The following is a 17,667-nucleotide window of genomic DNA, read 5'->3' as shown; positions in this document are numbered from 1 at the left end:
TTATTTTAAGGTGTGCTACATTTGCTTATGCTCTGAAACATTTGTTTAAGGATATAAAGATGCATTGCTTTGTTTACGCTGCATTTGTTTAACTCTGTGAAGCTGTGATTCTTTGCCTGTCTAAAACACCTGATGGTCTAATAAGGTGCTGAATGGCCAATATGGAGGCAGAAGCAAGGATAGATGATGAGACTGGAAGGCAGAGAGGAGAAATAGGAGGAGAAATCTGAAAGAAAAGAAAGAAGACTGAACAAAGAGAGGAGGATGTCAGGGGCCAAACAACCAGCCAGCCAGAGTAAGAGTGAAATTAAGATTTACAGAAGTAAGAAAAGGAAAGAGCCCAGAGGCAAAAGGTACTCAGGATAATTTTAAAAAAGCTGGCAAGGCCAGGTGTTGGTGGTGCCCACCTTTAATCCCAGCACTTGGGAGGCGAGGCAAGCAGATCTCTGTGAATTCAAGGCCATCCTGTCTACAAAGTGAGTTCCAGAATGGCCAGGGCTGAGACAGAGAAGCCCTGTCTCAAAAAAAGAAAAGAAAAGAAAAAAAAAAAAAGAAAGAAAAGAAAAGCTGACAAGAAACAAAGCACGCTAAGGCCAGGCAGTTATAAGAAATAATGTAAGAAAAATAAAGAACCCAAAAAAGCTAAGAGTCAAAGTGCAGAAAAATACCACCAACAACAAAGGCCTGCCTGGGCAACTCAGTGAACTCCTGGATTAAACTATTAAGTAAGAAAAGGACTGAACAGGAAGACACACTCAGTATGCACTCACTCCTAAGTGGGTAGTGAAGGAACCGGCTTCCCTTTTGGCAGCCATAACAGCCGAACACGTGCTTGCCATAAACCTACCTTGGTCACGTAGAGGTCAGATGCCTGTCTCGTGACAAGGAACCCATCAGAAGTTAGTCACTAGAAAGTCAGATGCCTGTCTCGTGACAAGGAGCCAATCGGAAGTTAGCTGGTGGCGCTATGCTTTACGACCCTGGGTGTGCTTTACGGACAAGCGCACGACAATGACGTAGAGAGCATAGCAACCACCCTGGGAGGGCCTATGAGCCATAACAACCAGTTGACCAATCAACACAGGGCAAGCCCTCCAAGCCTGGAGGCACACCAATCGTGAGCCTGTGCGTACCCCTAGACACTCCCCTTACGCTGCCCTATAAGATCTTTTGGGAGACCCAAGGAGCCGTCTTTTTTTAGCCGTCTGCCATGGCGGGTGGGTGAAAGACCCGAGCTAACATGGGGTTAGCTCGTAAAACTACAATAAAGCCTCATGCAGTTTGCATCAAGCTTTCGCCTCCATTCTGTGTTTGGGGTGGCCGCCGTCCTGGACTAAGATTCTGAAAGCCTCAGCTTTCTGAGGGTCTAACAGTAGTAGATGTAAAGTAACATGTGACCAGGCTATAATCCATAGTCCCAGAGAAGCCAGGTAACAAGAACCTCAGGCAGATGAGTGGATTGCCCCAGGAAGGGGAAATAGATGAGGTCTCCTGGGTAAACTGGGGGAGCTAGCGGCAGGAGAAGGGAGAAGATGGGGGATGAGAACATGAGAGAACAGGATGGTTGAGTTGGGGGAGGAACAGAGGGGACAGCAATGGAAGAGATGTCTTGATAGAGGGGCCATTATGGGGTTAGGGAGAAACCTGGTACTGGGGAAATTCCCAGGAATCCACACGGATGACCCCAGCTAAGACGCTTAGCAATAGTGGAGAGGGTTTCTGAATTGGCCTTCTCCTTAAATCAGATTGGTGACCACCCTAATTGTCACCATACAATCTTCAGCCAGCAACTGAAGGAAGCAGATGCAGAGATCCACAGGCAAGCACCAGGCTAATCTTCAGGAGTCCATTTGAAGAGAGGGAGAAGGAGTTATCCGAGCAAGGGGGGATCTAGATCATAACGAGGAAACCCACAGAGACTTGGTTGACTCCCCATGAGAGGCTTTACCCTTTCTGAGAGTGGATGAGGGATGGGGCTGAGGAAGGTACAGAGGGGAGGGATGGGAGGAGGGGAGGGAGGGTGAACTGTGTTCAGTATGCAAAACAAAAATTTTAAATAATAAAAAAAAGAGGGCTAAAAAAAATGTGATGAGCACTGCAAGCTTCCTACAGAGAGCGAAGACAACTCTTGAATGGGCTTTCCACGGCATGAGCACTGAGTATGTATGGCCCACTGGTTTTCACTGGGAAGAAACACACACACACACACACACAATTTGTTGGTACTGGAAGGCGAACCTAGGGCCTTGGCCATGCTAGACAAGCACCATATATCTGTGTTTTGCCTATGATAGGCTTTTTTGTTTTGTTTTCTGGTTTTTTTTTTTTTTTTTTTTTTTTTTTTGTAAGACAAGGCAGCTTTGTAGCCTTGGCTGGCATGGAACTTTCTATGTACACGAGGCTGGCCTCCAACTCATAGAAATCCACCTGCTTCTGCCTCCCTGGGACTGGGATTAAAGGTGTGTACCATCACACCCAGCTTCTAGCATGTGCTTTAAACATCTCTTACTACACAGACCCCTAATATTTAAGCGTTGTGACTCACCTCGACCAAGATGCCGGCATACAAGAGCCTGAGCAAAGATCATCTGTCCACAGCGAAGCATGCAGCCCCAGCCTGTGTCTGAGGTAGGGCCAGTTCCCCCTGTGTGGAAGACAGAACAAGAAGCATTCACAATCAGAGGGCCCAACAGAAGCCAGGAGTCCAGCAACAGGAGGCATTTGGACAGCTCCATATCTGCTACATCTCAAAACACAACTCTGAGGACTCAGAAATGCAAGACCCATATCTCTGGGAAGTAGAATGTAGCAGGCTTTCTTTTGGCCACCAACCAGCTTCCAAATTATGACACAGAGACTTATTATTATGAATGTTTGTCCTTAGCTTAGCTCATTTTCTTTTTCTTTTTGGTTTTTCAAGACAGGGTTTCTCTGTGGCTTTGGAGGCTGTCCTGGAACTAGCTCTTGTAGACCAGGCTGGTCTCAAACTCACCGAGATCCACCTGCCTCTGCCTCCCAAGTGCTGAGATTAAAGGCATGCGCCACTACCACCTGGCAATTTAGCTCATTTCTTGCTAGCTCTTATAACTTAAACTAACCTGTTTCTCTTCATCTACATTTGCCTCAGGGCTTTTTACCTTTCTTCCTTTTTTATGTCCTACTCTGTGTCTGTCTGGCTAGCTGGTCCTGGGAATCTCCTTCTCTTTCTCCCTGGTTCTTTCTCCTCTCTTGTTCTTTCCCCCTACTTACTCTCTCTGCCCACCAGTCCCACCTATCCCTCTACTGCCTAGCTATTGGCCATTCAGCTTTTTATTAGACCAATCAGTGCCTTAGACAGGCAAAGCAACACATCTTTACATAGTTAATCCTTAACACTGGAATGTCTTGACAATCCCCCTATGATGGGCAAAATGTAAACAATCTGTCATACAGTGATAGGAATGCCTGGCCCACAAACAAGACTCCCCATGATTACTCTGGAAGACACAGAGTTAAAGTAGGAGAATCATTTCCTACTACCAGAAAGGCAGAAATGCAAAAGGCCACTGATGCCAAGTATTGCCGGCAGTCAGGGCTACGGTAGTCAGTAGCAGTCGTAATGACGATCTTTCAATCCTGTGCTTTGAGCTCCTCCACTGACATTCACTCACTGGGGCTTGGAAGACTGACAAAACACAACAGGAATGGGGAGAATGCTCTCAGCAGGTATTCAGGGCAATGGCGCTGTGCAGCTACCAGGAGGAGGAACAGGCTATGCGGCAGTGAGAAGCAGAGATGTGATGTGAACTGTGGACAAGAAACTCAGGGGTCAGAGGATAGGCTTTCCCCCATTCTGTACCGGTCACCACTCTCATCCACAATATCTCTACAAGACTCAGGGATATGCAGGCCACACTTGGTTCATAGTACCACGATGAGCTGCTTTAATTGTCAGGTTGAATTGCCCACTTGACACAATCTGCAATCACCTGATATGGTAGTTTGAGTGAGAATGGCCCACAGGCACATATGTTTGAACACTTGATCCCCAGTTGGAGGAACTGTTTGGGAAGAATTAGGAGGTGAGGCCTTGCTGGAAGAGGCTCATCACTGTGGGCAGGCTTTGAGATTTCAAAAGCCCACGTTAACTCTCTCTGCCTCCTGCATGTGGACTGAAATATGAGCCCTCAGCCTTTGCTCCAGTGCCATGCCAGTCTGCCTGTATGCTCCCTCCCATGATGGTCACAGACTCTAACCATCTGGAACCAAGGGTCCCAAATTAGATCCTTTCTTTTGTGGGGGTCCCTGCAAGCATCATGACAGGCAGAGAAACGAACCAAACTGCAAAGAGGTGAGAACGAAAACTTAGTTCAGTCTGTCATAGACTGTCTGAGTCTGACACCAGGCAGTTTATTGTCAGCATATTTAAACACAGCACAATCTGAGAAAAAGTTTCTAAGCAACAATCATTCCAGTTCCTGGTGCACAATAAAGCTTAAAGGGTGACTACAAAGAAACTCCATTACAAAGTACGTGTGACCATGACGATGGGTCCTATAGCGCGAAGGCCTGAGGTCTGGTGTGGTCTCTGACCTAAACACACAGAGGTCAACAGGCCATATGGTACATGGACATCTCCCCTGAGGATGGGCTCTATTGACTGGGATCTATGACAAAGGTCTAAAGGGGAGAATCTGGAATAAACATTCTGGGGGATTTGGGTGAGGTCTGGCTCTAGATAGCAAAAGGTCACCAAGCCATCAACAGCATCCACTCTCAGCTTTCTAGGTGTAATGCAGGTTTTTTATTTCCTCCATTGAGGAGATGCTTCTGCATGTTTAACACTCCTGGTTTCCCTAGTACCCCAACATTCTTTGCAAAGTTACCTTAGTAGTGATGCCTTGTCATGGCAACTGAAAAATAACTATGACACCTGGAAAGAGAATCTCAACACAGGTTTGTGTCTTAGTTACTGAACTATTGTTATGATGAAACACTATGACTAAGGCAACTTCTAAAAGCAAGCATTTAATTGTGGGTTTGATTATAGTTTCAGACTGTTAATTTACGAGCATCATGTTGGGGAGCAAGAAGGCAGGCAAATAGGCATGCTGCTGGAGTAGTAGCTGAGAACGCACATCTGACCTGAACACTGCAGAGAGAGACAGAGAGAGAGGGGGAAGGCAGAGGGGGGGGGCAAAGAGAAAGAGAGAGACAGATTGACTAGGCCTGGCATGGGCTTTTGAAATAAAGTCCACATCCAGTTACATACCTCCTCCAACATGGCCACACTGTCTAATCCTTCTCAAACAGTTTCACTAACTGGGGACTAAGCATTCAAGCAAATCAGCCATTCTTATTTAAAGCATCACAGATTGTCTAGATCAGGTTGGCCTATAGGCACATCTGTGAAAAAACCCAGCTTGAACATGAGAGGCCCTATTCCCTGGGTTTGTTTCCTAGACTGTATTAAGAAAGTGAGCTGAGCCAGGTGTTGGTGGTGCACGCCTTTGATCCCAGCACTTGGGAGGCAGAGGCAGGTGGATCTCTGTGAGTTCAAGACCAGCCTGGTCTACAAGAGCTAGTTCCAGGACAGCCTCCAAAGCCACAGAGAAACCCTGTCTCCAAAAACCAAAAAAAAAAAAAAAAAAAAGAAAGAAAGAAAGAGAGTGAGCTGAGGGGACTGGAGAGATGGCTCAGTGGTTAAGAGCACTGGCTGCTCTTCCAGAGGTCCTGAGTTCAATTCCAACAACCATATGGTGGCTCACAACCACCTTGAATCAGGTCTGGTGCCTTCTGCTGGCCTACAGAGCACAGAGCACATGCAGGCAGAAGATTGTATACATAATAAATAAAATCTTTAAAAAAAAAAACGTGAGCTAAGCACAGGCATTCACACTTAGATCAGCTCACTCCTGTTTCCTGACTATGGGTGCACTGTGCAGCCATCTCAAGCCCCTGTTGCTGTGACTTACTTCCCAAAAAGATGGACAGTAAACTGAACTGTGAACTAAAACAAGCCCTTTCTCCCCCGAGGTGCTTTTTGCCAGGTCATTTTATGACAGAACAAAACAACAAAACAACATCTCACATCAGGGCTGTTTAGAACTGGTCAAATAATGGAAGTTCCTCTCTACCTCTAGTGTCCTCTCTAACAACCTGGTAGTTATTGTTTACCATGGTATCCTAGTTTAGTTTCTACTATGGTGATAAATACCATGACCAGAAGCAAAACTTGGGTTTATTTGGTTTATATTCCTGATCACTCACAGGCCATCACTGAAGGAAGCCAGGTAGGAACTTAGGCAGGGCAGGGCCTGGAGACTGAACTGAAGCAGAGGCCCTGAAGGAACGCTGCTTACTGGCTGGCTCCTTGTCTCCCTCAGCTTGCTTTATTTTGGGTTTTTTTTTTTTTTTCGAGACAGGGTTTCTCTGTGTAGCTTTGGAGGCTGGAACTTGATCTGTAGACCAGGCTGGCCTCAAACTCTCAAGGGATCCACCTGCTTCTGCCTCCCAAGCGCTGAGATCAAAGCTGTGCACCACCATGGCCTGGCTCAGCTTGGTTTTTTTTTGACAGCTCAGTTTGACTATGTAAAGATGTGTTGCTGTTTTACCTTGCCTATTAAGGCACCTAAATGGGCTAAAAAAAAAAAAAAAAAAAAAAAAAAAAAAAAAAAACGAATGGCCAAAAGTGAGAGAGGAAGTGCAGGTGGGACTTCCAGGCAGATAGAGTAAGTAGAATTTAGACACGAGGGAGAGAGAAAAAGAGATGACAGGGAGACACCAGGGGCCAGTCAGCTAGAACCAGAGGAAGGAGAAAAGTAGGACATACAGAATCAAAGAAAGGTAAAAAGTCCCGAGGCAAAACATAGATGAATATAAACAGGTTAAATTAAGTTAAAAGAGGTAGTGAGACAAGCCTAAGCCAAGGCCGAGTATTCATAACTAATAAGAAGTCTCTGGGTCTTTATTTGGGAGCTGGTTGGTGACCCAAAGAAAATGCCAACTACAGACTACCTGCTCAGGGGTGGTACCAGCCCACTGTGGTCAAGATCCCAGCATGTGTCAAGTTTAAAAAAGGGAAAAAAAAAAAAAAAGATGCCAGGCAGTGGTGGCACACACCTTTAATCTCAGCACTCTGGAGGCAGAGGCAGGCAGATCTTTGTGAGTTCAAGGCCAGTCTGGTCTTCAGAGCAGTTCCAAGACAGCCAGGGCTACACACAGAAACCCTGTCTCAAAATAAAAACAAGCAAACAAAACCAAACAAAATAAAATAAACAAAAAACACAAACAAACTAACACAGAGCCAGCCTCAAAAACAATCAAACAACAACAAAATTATTGCGGTGACCTTTACCCTGACTACGATGCCCAGTGACAGCGGGCTGACAAGCAGATAGGAAGCAGATGTATTTCATCCCAGGTTGTGGAAAACTGGGGTCCTCCAGGTGGGGAGATAGCGCAGTGAGTGAAGAGCATGCCTGGCCAGTGTGAGGGCCTGAGTTCAATCCCGGGACCTGCATAAAGCTCAGTGCAGCAGCACACTTCTGAACCCCAGGGCTCCTACAGAAGATGGGAGGCAGAGACAAGGAGTTCCCAGGAGCTGGACCAGCTAGACTGACATACACAGTGATGACTAGCAAGCAACCTTGTCTAAAACAAGGCGGAAGGCAAGGACTAAAACTGTAGATTGTCCTTTGACCTCCATACATGTGCCTGTAACCCCATTCGCAAAGACACGGACAGACACGGAGATTAAAAACAAATGAGCCAAAACATTTGAAAGATTAAAGATTTCTTTAAAAAAGCAGGGTACTCACCAATGGCTGGAAAGTTTCTCCTGTATGTAAACCAGAGTCTGGATGCCACATCAGACAAGATTTCGTCCTTCTCTAGTTATTTAAAAGAGGAAGACAAAGTGAGAGTCAGCAGACAATTGCCGTCTCAAGATTTCTACAGAAGTCATGAGAGCCAAGTGGACAATACCTGTGAAAATGCTGTATTTTCTGCCCAGAATCCAAACAGGCTCTGAGGTCTCGGGGAAATCTTCGAATTCGGCAAACCGGAGAGTGTCATACGTCAAGGTGGCTGTGGAAGCCAGAGAAACACATTTGTCTGATTTCACACTGACATCATTTCTGCCCTGAAGATCCTCTCAACACCTGTGTCTTTACACTTTCCCTCTCTCTCTCTCTTTTCCCTCCCTCCTCCCTCCCTCCCCCTCCCTCCCTCCCTCCCTCCCTCCCTCCCTCCCTCCCTCCCTCCCTCCCTCCCTCTGGGTCTTCCTGCATAGATCTGACTGTCCTGGAACCAGTTAATGTGCCTCCCACGTGCTGAAATCAAAGGTGTGCACCACCACGCCCGGCTTTATTTTTTGGGACAGGATCTCATGTATATCCTATGCCTTGAACTTGAAGTGTAGCCAAGAATGACCTTAAACTCCTGATCCTTCAGCCTCTACCTCTTGAGTGCTGGGATTATAGGCTTACGCCACCAGCCCAGTCTATGTGGTGCTGGGAACTGAACCTAATGCTGGCTTCATGCATTCTAGGCGAGCACTCTACCAAATGAGCTACAGCCCCAAGAAGGAGCCCTCTAGAACTCTCCCAACTACCTGCTCGACACTGTGGATATGGATACCCAGTGTATTCAGCTTCTGTGCTGAGGACAGAACATGGCAAAGGTGGGCACCACCTCTGAGCTCTGGTAGCCAAGGTCTAAATCTAGCTAGGGTACTCTCAAGGCACTCTTAGACTAGACCATTTATATAACTTCTGAGTGTAAACAATTAATAAAATAGGGTAATAACAGGGCTGCTTTACCACACAACAATGAAGCCTTCATGAAACATTTCTCATGAGGTGCTGGCAGGCACACAGAAGCACATCAATGTCAGCTGTGTCATTAATATCAAGGATAAGGATGCAGAATCACAGAGTTGAAAGCATACACACTTTACTATGCCCAGAGGGCTTCCCTGGGTATAGTCACAGGCCTGGAAATACTGGAATGTACCCCCAGAAATACAAGTCACACTGACAAGTCCTCAGCAACAGAGGCTTTCTGAGCAGGGCAGGGCAGGGCCAGGCCCAGTGGGCCTTGTCCTAGAACTCCGCTCTTCTGAGTTTTAGCTGTCTACTTTCAAGACAATGTCAACAAACTGCTTGGTGATCCTAAGGCCAACTTAATCTCTCCCATTTGTTACGTACGGTTATTTCAGTACATGATGTCAAATGCTAACTTGGGATAAATTAACATTCATGTTCATGTTCAAGAATCCAAAAAACATCACGTGCCCCTAATGTCTAAAACAGCAAAATGCAGAACAGGCAAATTTCTTAGGTTTATTAGCAAACTTTACAGGTAAGGAAGCCAACTTCAAAGTGAAAGCAGTAAGTGGGGATCTATTAAGTTCAAATGTATCACCAAGTCTACTATCGTAACTATGAAAATTATGGGTTGTGGAGCTTAACAAACCAACAGCCAGGCTGGAGGTGAAGAAACCAGAAGGGAACAAAACTACAAAGAGGCAATCACAGCTCCCACCAGCTTCACAGCAGCCAATGGTCTGTGGAGAGAAGGCCCAGCCCTCCAGCAGAACCCCACACTCCACTAGGTGAGTCACCTTGCTCTGGGCCTAGCTGCAGATCTGTGCTCCTCTCCCACTCTTCCCGCCATGCTGCATCCTCCGCAAGTCAGAACAGTGTTGACTTTGTTCCTGAGAGGAAACTGTGCAGGAGCATGTGTCTGTCACAGTCTCAAAGGCATTTGTTCCTGTGTGGTCGTCAAGAGCACAGCTGTGGGACCAGGGATCTGAGGCCACCAAAGGCTAGCATGAGACCCCCAGAAGTCAGGATCTTTCTGGCTCCATTTTCTCACTGGTGAAGTGGGAACAGTTGTACTTTTCTCCCTGGGCTGGGGAGTAAGGGTTCTAGAACTCCGAACCAACTGGGAGTGCCATAAGCACACTTTCACAAGAGCCAGCCTTCTCTGATCCTTGAAATAATGAAACACTTTGTGGAAAGAAATCCATTCTGTTCCTAAATGGGAGTGTAACAATATACAAGAGACTCTAGTCAAATGTGTTTCTTTGCCAAAACAGATTCTAACCCAACAAACTTTCCTGAAGAAAGACATACAGTCCTGGTGTTATAGCACACTCCCTTAATCTCAGCACTCTGGAGGCAGAGACAGGTAGATATCTGTTAAGTTCCAGGGCAGCCAGGCATACACAGTAAGAATCTGTCTAAAAAAAAAAAAGAAAGAAAGCACACATGCACGGGCATATACACATATAGCCTTGTAACCACAATTAGAGCAGAAAGCACCAATGCTGCCACAAGTGCCAGCACAGGGGACTTTGACCTTGGAAAATCGGCACCTAAGGCTCCACAGCCTCAATGATACCAACTAGATGGGTACATGAAGGCACTCTCATCCTTTTGTTGTAACAGGCATCCTACTGGTCTGGAAGACAGGAGGAGCACACAAGCCATCATCCCCAGAATACCCCATCTTACATGGGCATACCCACAATGTCCACTGAAATAGACAAACACACACGATTGAGATGCCATTCACAGAGCATCACCTGGCCAAGCTGACAGGGGAAGAGAAATCCCCGACCTTCTGGATCTATATTAAGTAACAAAAGGAGGTTTTCAAACTCAGGCTCTAATTATGTCTGAGGCTTGCTTCTGGAGGTGGAGGCCACACTTGGAGCCATACAGCACAGGATACCCGCCACTAAGTTTCTGTCACCTCACCCAAGAAATGGGATGAAAACCCAGACAAGCACAAACCTAAGCTCACCATCACCAGCACAAGGACTCTCCCCTCTGATGCCAACTGGCCTCCACACTTCTTCAGAGGTTCTTCAATTCAACTGCACTGCCCTTGACATACTTTTATACCCCAATGCATGTCATTTACAAAGCATTATGAATGGCTCCCAAGACAGAGAGAAAACAGTTTCCAAACCCCCAGCAATATGTTAAATTTGTCCTCAGACAACACAAGGGGGAAGTAAGTTGTCCAAGAATACTCTGTCCCATGAAAGAGCTCTTCCCTTTGGTCAAGCTCCCTAGTGTATGACTTCCCCACCCTCTTCCTGGGACTTCTGTGATCATAACTGAAAGAGAAAAATGGAAAGTGTTTTAATAATATGACAGTTTAGTTAGGGAAAGTACTATGATTTAATATCATTTCTCTGACAGCCAGAAAAATAAAGACTTGTGCTCAATGAACGGAACTAACCTTTTTACTTAACCACAAATTACACTGTCATTCAAGCAGGGAGAATCACAAAAAACATAGCCAGTAGATCTTATTTAAAGATTACTGCAATATATTTCATATTGTGGAACAATCTTTTCTTACACCGTGAAGATGTGTCTCTGCCTAAGGCACCTTCTGATTGGTTTAATAAAGAGCTCAATGGCCAACAGCTAGGCAGCAAAGAATAGGCAGGACTCTGGGGGGAGAGAGGAACTCGGGAAGAAGATTAAGGCTTGTGGATTAAGCCAGTGAGACTTGGAAGGAATTGCAAGTATAGTATGGAAGGGAGTAATGAGTCATGTGGCAGAACATAGATTAATATAAACAGGTTAATTTAAGTATAAGAGCAAGTTGGGAACAAGCCTAAGCTACACTAGGCATTCATAATTAGTAAGAAGTCTCCATTTCATAATTTGGGAACTGGAGGCCCAAAAAAGTCCAACAATAATCTTGTTCTTATATTTTGAAGATAAGAATGATGGCTCAGCCTTGGGAGTCTGAGGAAGGAGGGTCATTTGAGTTTGAGGCCAGCTTGGGATACAGAGCAAGTCTCTATCTCAAAAGGTTGTTATTTTTTTTAAAGGACATGATTACACTTTATAGGATAAATTCAGCAGAAGGGTTCTTTCCTGCCTTTGGAAATTCCTATGATTAAAATAATAGTTCGCATATACAAATAAAATTTTAGCAGCTAGAAAACTGCTTTAATAGACACTACACAGAATATCCACATCAAATGCACTGCTGTGAGGCTGGGACACAGCTCTCAGTTAAAATGCTTACAGAGTTTTCAGGATCTCCAACACCACATACACTGGGCTTGCTGATAAACCATTGATAATCCTAGTCTGTAATCTGAGCATTTGGGAGGTAGAATTCTGCAGATGGATTAGAAGTTCAAAATCACCCTCCATTAGTTGGGACAGAATTTTCAATTTTGGGAGTATTTGCATGTACACAGTAAGATCTTATTAGAGCTGGTGGTAGTGGCACATGCCTTTAAACCCAGCACTGGGGAGACAAAGGCAGGCTAATCTGAGTTGAAGGCCAGCCTGGTCTAAAGAGCAAGTTCAGGACCACTTCAAACTAATAGAAATCCTCTTGTCTCTGCCTCCTCAGCTGAGGGATTACAGACACCATATCCAGTTTTTAAAAGAGGGTGTCAGTAGGACCCCCAGACTGGCTGAAAATTTATAATCTTCCTGCCTCAGCTCTTAAATACTAGGATTGCATGCTACCACACCTAGCACAAGAGTTTGGGCGTTTCATGGCTTTTGCTTGTTTGCAGACATGGCTCCATGCATTTGAGGTTGGTCTAGAACTTCCTATGTAGTCAAAGATGACCTTGAACTTCTGATCTACCTGCCTTCACCTCCAGGAAGTACTTGAATCACAGGTATAGGATACCATGCCTGGTTTCACTGAATGCTAGCGATTAACTGAGGGCTTTAGCCAACTAAGCTACATCCCCTGGCTTCTCTCTTTTAAGAAAAACAATGTGGTTTTGAGGATGGAACAAGGCCTTGTGAATGCTAGGAAGGCATTCTACCACTGAGCTACACCCCCAGTGTGTGACTACATACCATCAGGCTGGCAGTTACCAAGCATTTTGGATATTGAAATTGATTGGGTATGCTCAATCTGTAGTAGAGAGATAGGAAGTCAATAATTGCAATCGTCTCACTGACTACCAACTGTGTGCCGATACCATGGGCAACACTAGAGACATACGCTTTAGACGCTGGTTCTGTTTGTAAGAAGCTTTAGATGCTGGTTCTGTTTGTAAGAAGCATGGCTGCTTAGGTGCTGCATTTCAACAGTCTCACTGTACTGCTACAGCTGGCCTGGAACTCACTACGTAGAACAAACTGGCCTCAAACTCAGAGATCTACTTACCTCTGCCTCCTGAGTGCTGCACTTAAAGGCATGCAACACCACAGGAGGTATTTATTTTGGTGTGTATGGTGGTGTGAGAGGGGCTGCACACATGTGTATAGAGACCAGAGGCTGCTGCATTTCACTCAGATCCTCAGCCGGGTGGTGGCGCACGCCTTTAATCCCAGCACTTGGGAGGCAGAGGCAGAGGCAGAGGCAGAGGCAGAGGCAGAGGCAGAGGCAGGCAGATCTCTGTGAGTTCAAGGCCAGCCTGGTCTACACAGTGAGTTCCAGGATAGGCTCCAAACCCTATCTCGAAAAACCAAACCAAACAAACAAAAATAAAATTCAGGTCCTCGTGCTTGTTCAGCAAGCACTAAATCAACCAACCCATTCCCTTGATCACCAACACTTGAACCAAGAGAATGTTTGTTTACACAATGCTGGGAAATAGGTATGGAGGCAATCCAAACCACTTGGGCTCTCCACCTCCCTATACCGGCAGATTTGGGCTCCCTTCCCACACATTTTCAGTATAGGGCTACTTACTCCCTGAGCTGCCAACGTATGTAACCAAAGGCCCCTTAATCAAAACCAGTCTGGACAAGCCTCTAGCAAGCACGTCCTCCCCATCCAACTTTCTTAGCTTACATGGTAAAACCTGGTGCTACTTTCACTCCTCTCTCTCTACCCTTAACTTCCAACCTGTAAACAAAATCTGCTGACTTGGCCTTCACCACACAACCGGAATCTAAGTTCTTCCAAGTCTACAGCATCTCTCTACATGTCTTATTGGGGCAGACTCTTACCTTATCTTGCTTCTGGCTTCATCCCTCTTCAGTACATTCTCAATAAAAAGACAAAGTAAGGCCAGCAAGATGGCTGAGTGTGTAAAGGCCCTTGCCTGATACCCGAGTTCAATTCCACATGGTGGAAAGAGAGAACTGGCTCCCACACGTTTATCCTCTGACCTCTATTCCCTTGCTGTGGCATGTATGCGCTCACACACACACTTGCACACGCACATGCACAATTGCACAAGCTGCTCAATAAGAGGGAACCTAGCCAATGACCCGGGGCTAGTAATGCCATGGGTCTTGGAGAACCTACAATCATTACATTATTACACCAACATAATTCCTAACTACAATCTAAATATGTACCCAAATGTCCACAGATAAGTGTACTTCTCACCCAACAAGGAAACTTCTCAATAGATGAAAACCGTTACAAACACAAGCGATCAAAATGAGAACAAGGGACCATGTGGTACCCATCCCCAACTGTTACAACATATCTCCTGAGATTAAGGCTCAAAGATTGTAGGGAAAGAGGGGCCAAAAGACTCTAAGAGCCAGAAGAACAGAAGTTTGTTGTGAGAGTTCATCTCTTAGAAATGTCACAAGCTACCCATAGAGTCTAATTAGCATAGCTGCCTAAACAAGACCTGAACAAGGGCAACACCAATAGAAGGGGTATAGGAATGATAAGAAAATAGGTAGATTATTGAATCTACATTTAAACTAAAAGGTAACTACTAGTCTTAAATATTTTACATTGGTATGGATTTTTGTATATTGATACAAATTTAATGTTATTTTTGTCATACTGTATGTTTCTTCTCTTGTTTAAGTTAGTTTCATACATTGATACAACTTAAGGTTATTTTTGTTTTAACATACTCTATATATGTATCTATGCTGTTAAGGTATTATACATGCAGCTCATTTTAAAGTGTAAAATTCTAGTCTTTAAAGGCTATTATTACAAACTGTTTGAGATAATTAAGAAATATAGGTTAGTAGCCATCTATAACAATCAAATTTGTTGCCATGCTAGGTATGTTTTCTTTCTTTTTTTTTTAAGATTTTATTTATTTATTATGTATACAACATTCTGCTTCCATGTATATCTGCACGCCAAAAGAGGGCACCAGATCTCATAAGGGATGGTTGTGAGCCACCATGTGGTTGCTGGGAATTGAACTCAGGTCCTCTGGAAGAACAGCCAGTGCTCTTAACCTCTGAGCCATATCTCCAGCCCGCTAGGTATGTTTTCAAATATCAAACAGATATTTATCTTAGATAGATGTTCTTCAAACACTTCAGAAACATGAATATGGCATTAAAAATGTTTTAATAATACAATTTTTTTCAAGACAGTGATACATGTCTGGTCCTGGCAGCACCAATTTCCTTCAAAAAAAAAAAAGGATGATGGGCTTCGAAGAACCTCCATATGGAGTTTGCTTTCCTTGTGGCAAAGTTAGCCATGGGCAAGAAACTGCTCTTGCCTGGACTGCTGACAGTATGCTACCCAAACTAGACAACCAGACACAAAAGAAAGCAACTGTCAGACTTTGCCAAGACAAGGTAGGCCAGTCCTGCAAAATTCCTGCCTCACAGAAAAGTCTATAAAATATTCTAGGACTATAGATCAGAGATGGATGCCCCAGTGTTGCAGAAGAACCTTGGGAGACTGTCTAGGCAGCCTGCTGCTTCTATCATTTCTATAGTTTTGGAAGTTGCTTGCTCCACATTTTTACTTAGGTAATATTATATCCTTCTTGGGTCTCAGATAGGGTGGAAGACTAGATAGTTGTAGGTACAGTTTTCCTCATTTCCAAATTCAGAAAAGAAACCCACAAAAGAGGTATAAAGCTTATAAGGTTGAGAGACATAAAAGCTTAAATTGTTAATCTAAGAAAATGTTTCAAGGTCTAAAAAGACTGTTTTGGGTTGGAAATACAAGTTAGGATGGACAATGAGTTAGGTACAGAACTTTAGATTCATCAACATATATAAATTTCTCTGAATTTGCCAAATGAAAATGAACCGGACATTGTGAATATAATTCTTTTTAAAGATTTATTTATTATGCATACAACATTCTGCCTTCGTGTATGCCTGCCTGCCTGAAGAGGGCACCAGATCTCATTACAGATGGTTATGAGCCACCATGTGGTTGCTGGAAATTGAACTCGGGACCTCTGGAAGAGCAGTCAGTGATCTTAACCTCTGAGCCACCTCTCCAGCCCAGTGAATGTAATTCTTGCCTGTTAATTGTTCTTATTGTATAAAGATTTACTATGCTAGAGTTAAAGACCTTTTCCTTTTTATTTAGACAATAAGAGGGAAATGCTGTGGGATATTTGTACAATGTATGAAGATGTATTGCTGTAATCGGTATAATAAAAAGATGAATGGCCAATAATTATCAGGAGGTAGGCAAAACTTCAGGACAGAGAGAGAACTCAGGGAAGAAGAAAGGTAGAGTTGCCAGCCAGACACAGAGAGGAAACAGGAGGTGCAAGATAGAAGAGAGGTAACGACACATGGCAGAATGTAGATCAATATAAATAGGTTGATTTACGTTATAAGAGCTATTAGAGACAAGCCTAAGCTAAAGGCCAAGCTTTCATAATTAACAAGTCTCCATGTCATTATTTGTGAGTTGGTGGCCAACAAAGCTTGCTATAAAGGGGGAAATCTCATGGAGCCTAGAAAAAGAACTACCGCCAGCTGGGTGTCTTTATCCCAGCACTAGAGAGGTAGATGCATGAATCTGTGAGACAGCAAGGAAGGCATACATGGAAGGGGTTGGAAGAAGAAAAGGTAAGGTGGAAAAATCATTAATTATATTTTAGTTAAAAAATGCAAATTATATAAAAATAAATGTTTTTAAAAATCCCAGAACCAGTCTGTTAAACTTCAATACAATCAAATACTCCTCTTGAAACCTTCCAAAGAATCCTACTCAGAATAAATGCCTGAGTCGTCACTGTGTCCTAGCAAGGATCCATGATTGCTCCATCTTTGCACAAACAAACAAACACCTAAAGCTTAAATTGTTAATCTAAGAAAATGTTTCAAGGTCTAAAAAGACTGTTTTGGGTTGGAAATACAAGTTAGGATGGACAATGAGTTAGGACCTAAGCCAGGCAGTGGAGGTGCATGCATTTCATCCCAGCACTCCAGAGACAGAGACAGGCAGATCTCTTGAGTTTGAGGCCAGCCTGGTCTCTACAGTGAGTTCCAGGACAGTCAGGACTACACAGAGAAACTGTCTCCAAAAACCAGAAAGTTAACTATGTGTAGGCATGCCTGTGTGCCTTCATGTGGACATGTCATGTGAGTGCAGCTGCCTTAGGAAGCCAGAGGCCCCCCTGACTTCGGCAACAAGAGCGCCTGACACAGGTACTGGGAACTTAACCGGGGTCTTCTAGAAGAGCAGCCACTTAGCTCCTTAATCACTGAGTCATCTCTCGGCCCTGTATTCACTTAATCCGGGGTCTGGCTTCTCTGACTCTCACTCACCACACTTGGGCACACCAACCTCCATGCTGCTTTTCAGTCAGCTCACTTACACAGTTGTTTTTTGTGTTTGTTTGTTTGTTTGTTTGTTTTGGTCTCAATAAGAATGTACTTTCGAGCCAGGCGTTGGTGGCACACACCTTTAGTCCCAGCACTCGGGAGGCAGAGGCAGGCGGATCTCTGTGTTTGAGGCCAGCCTGGTCTATAGAATAGAGCGAGTGCC

The 17,667-nt window shown here is 44.5% G+C and overlaps 1 protein-coding gene across 2 annotated transcripts in view; it reads right to left on the bottom strand.

Annotated features, from left to right (window-relative positions):
- Nucleotides 1-17,667, bottom strand: part of Atg4b (autophagy related 4B cysteine peptidase) — a 35,372-nt gene that overhangs the window by 14,984 nt on the left and 2,721 nt on the right. For both annotated transcript variants that reach the window (XM_027397681.2, XM_035441155.1), the window contains exons 2-4: nt 7,966-8,067; nt 7,800-7,871; nt 2,546-2,644 (exon numbers count right to left, since the gene is read on the bottom strand). In XM_027397681.2, the coding sequence (XP_027253482.1) occupies nt 2,546-2,644; nt 7,800-7,871; nt 7,966-8,067 (273 nt within the window). The remainder of the gene's footprint in view (nt 1-2,545; nt 2,645-7,799; nt 7,872-7,965; nt 8,068-17,667) is intronic.

Source organism: Cricetulus griseus, chromosome 2, assembly GCF_003668045.3.
Source record: "Cricetulus griseus strain 17A/GY chromosome 2, alternate assembly CriGri-PICRH-1.0, whole genome shotgun sequence".
Classification (NCBI taxonomy): domain Eukaryota; kingdom Metazoa; phylum Chordata; class Mammalia; order Rodentia; family Cricetidae; genus Cricetulus; species Cricetulus griseus.
The sequence above is the reverse complement of the archived record's forward strand: the minus strand, read 5'-3'. Positions and strand labels throughout refer to the sequence as shown.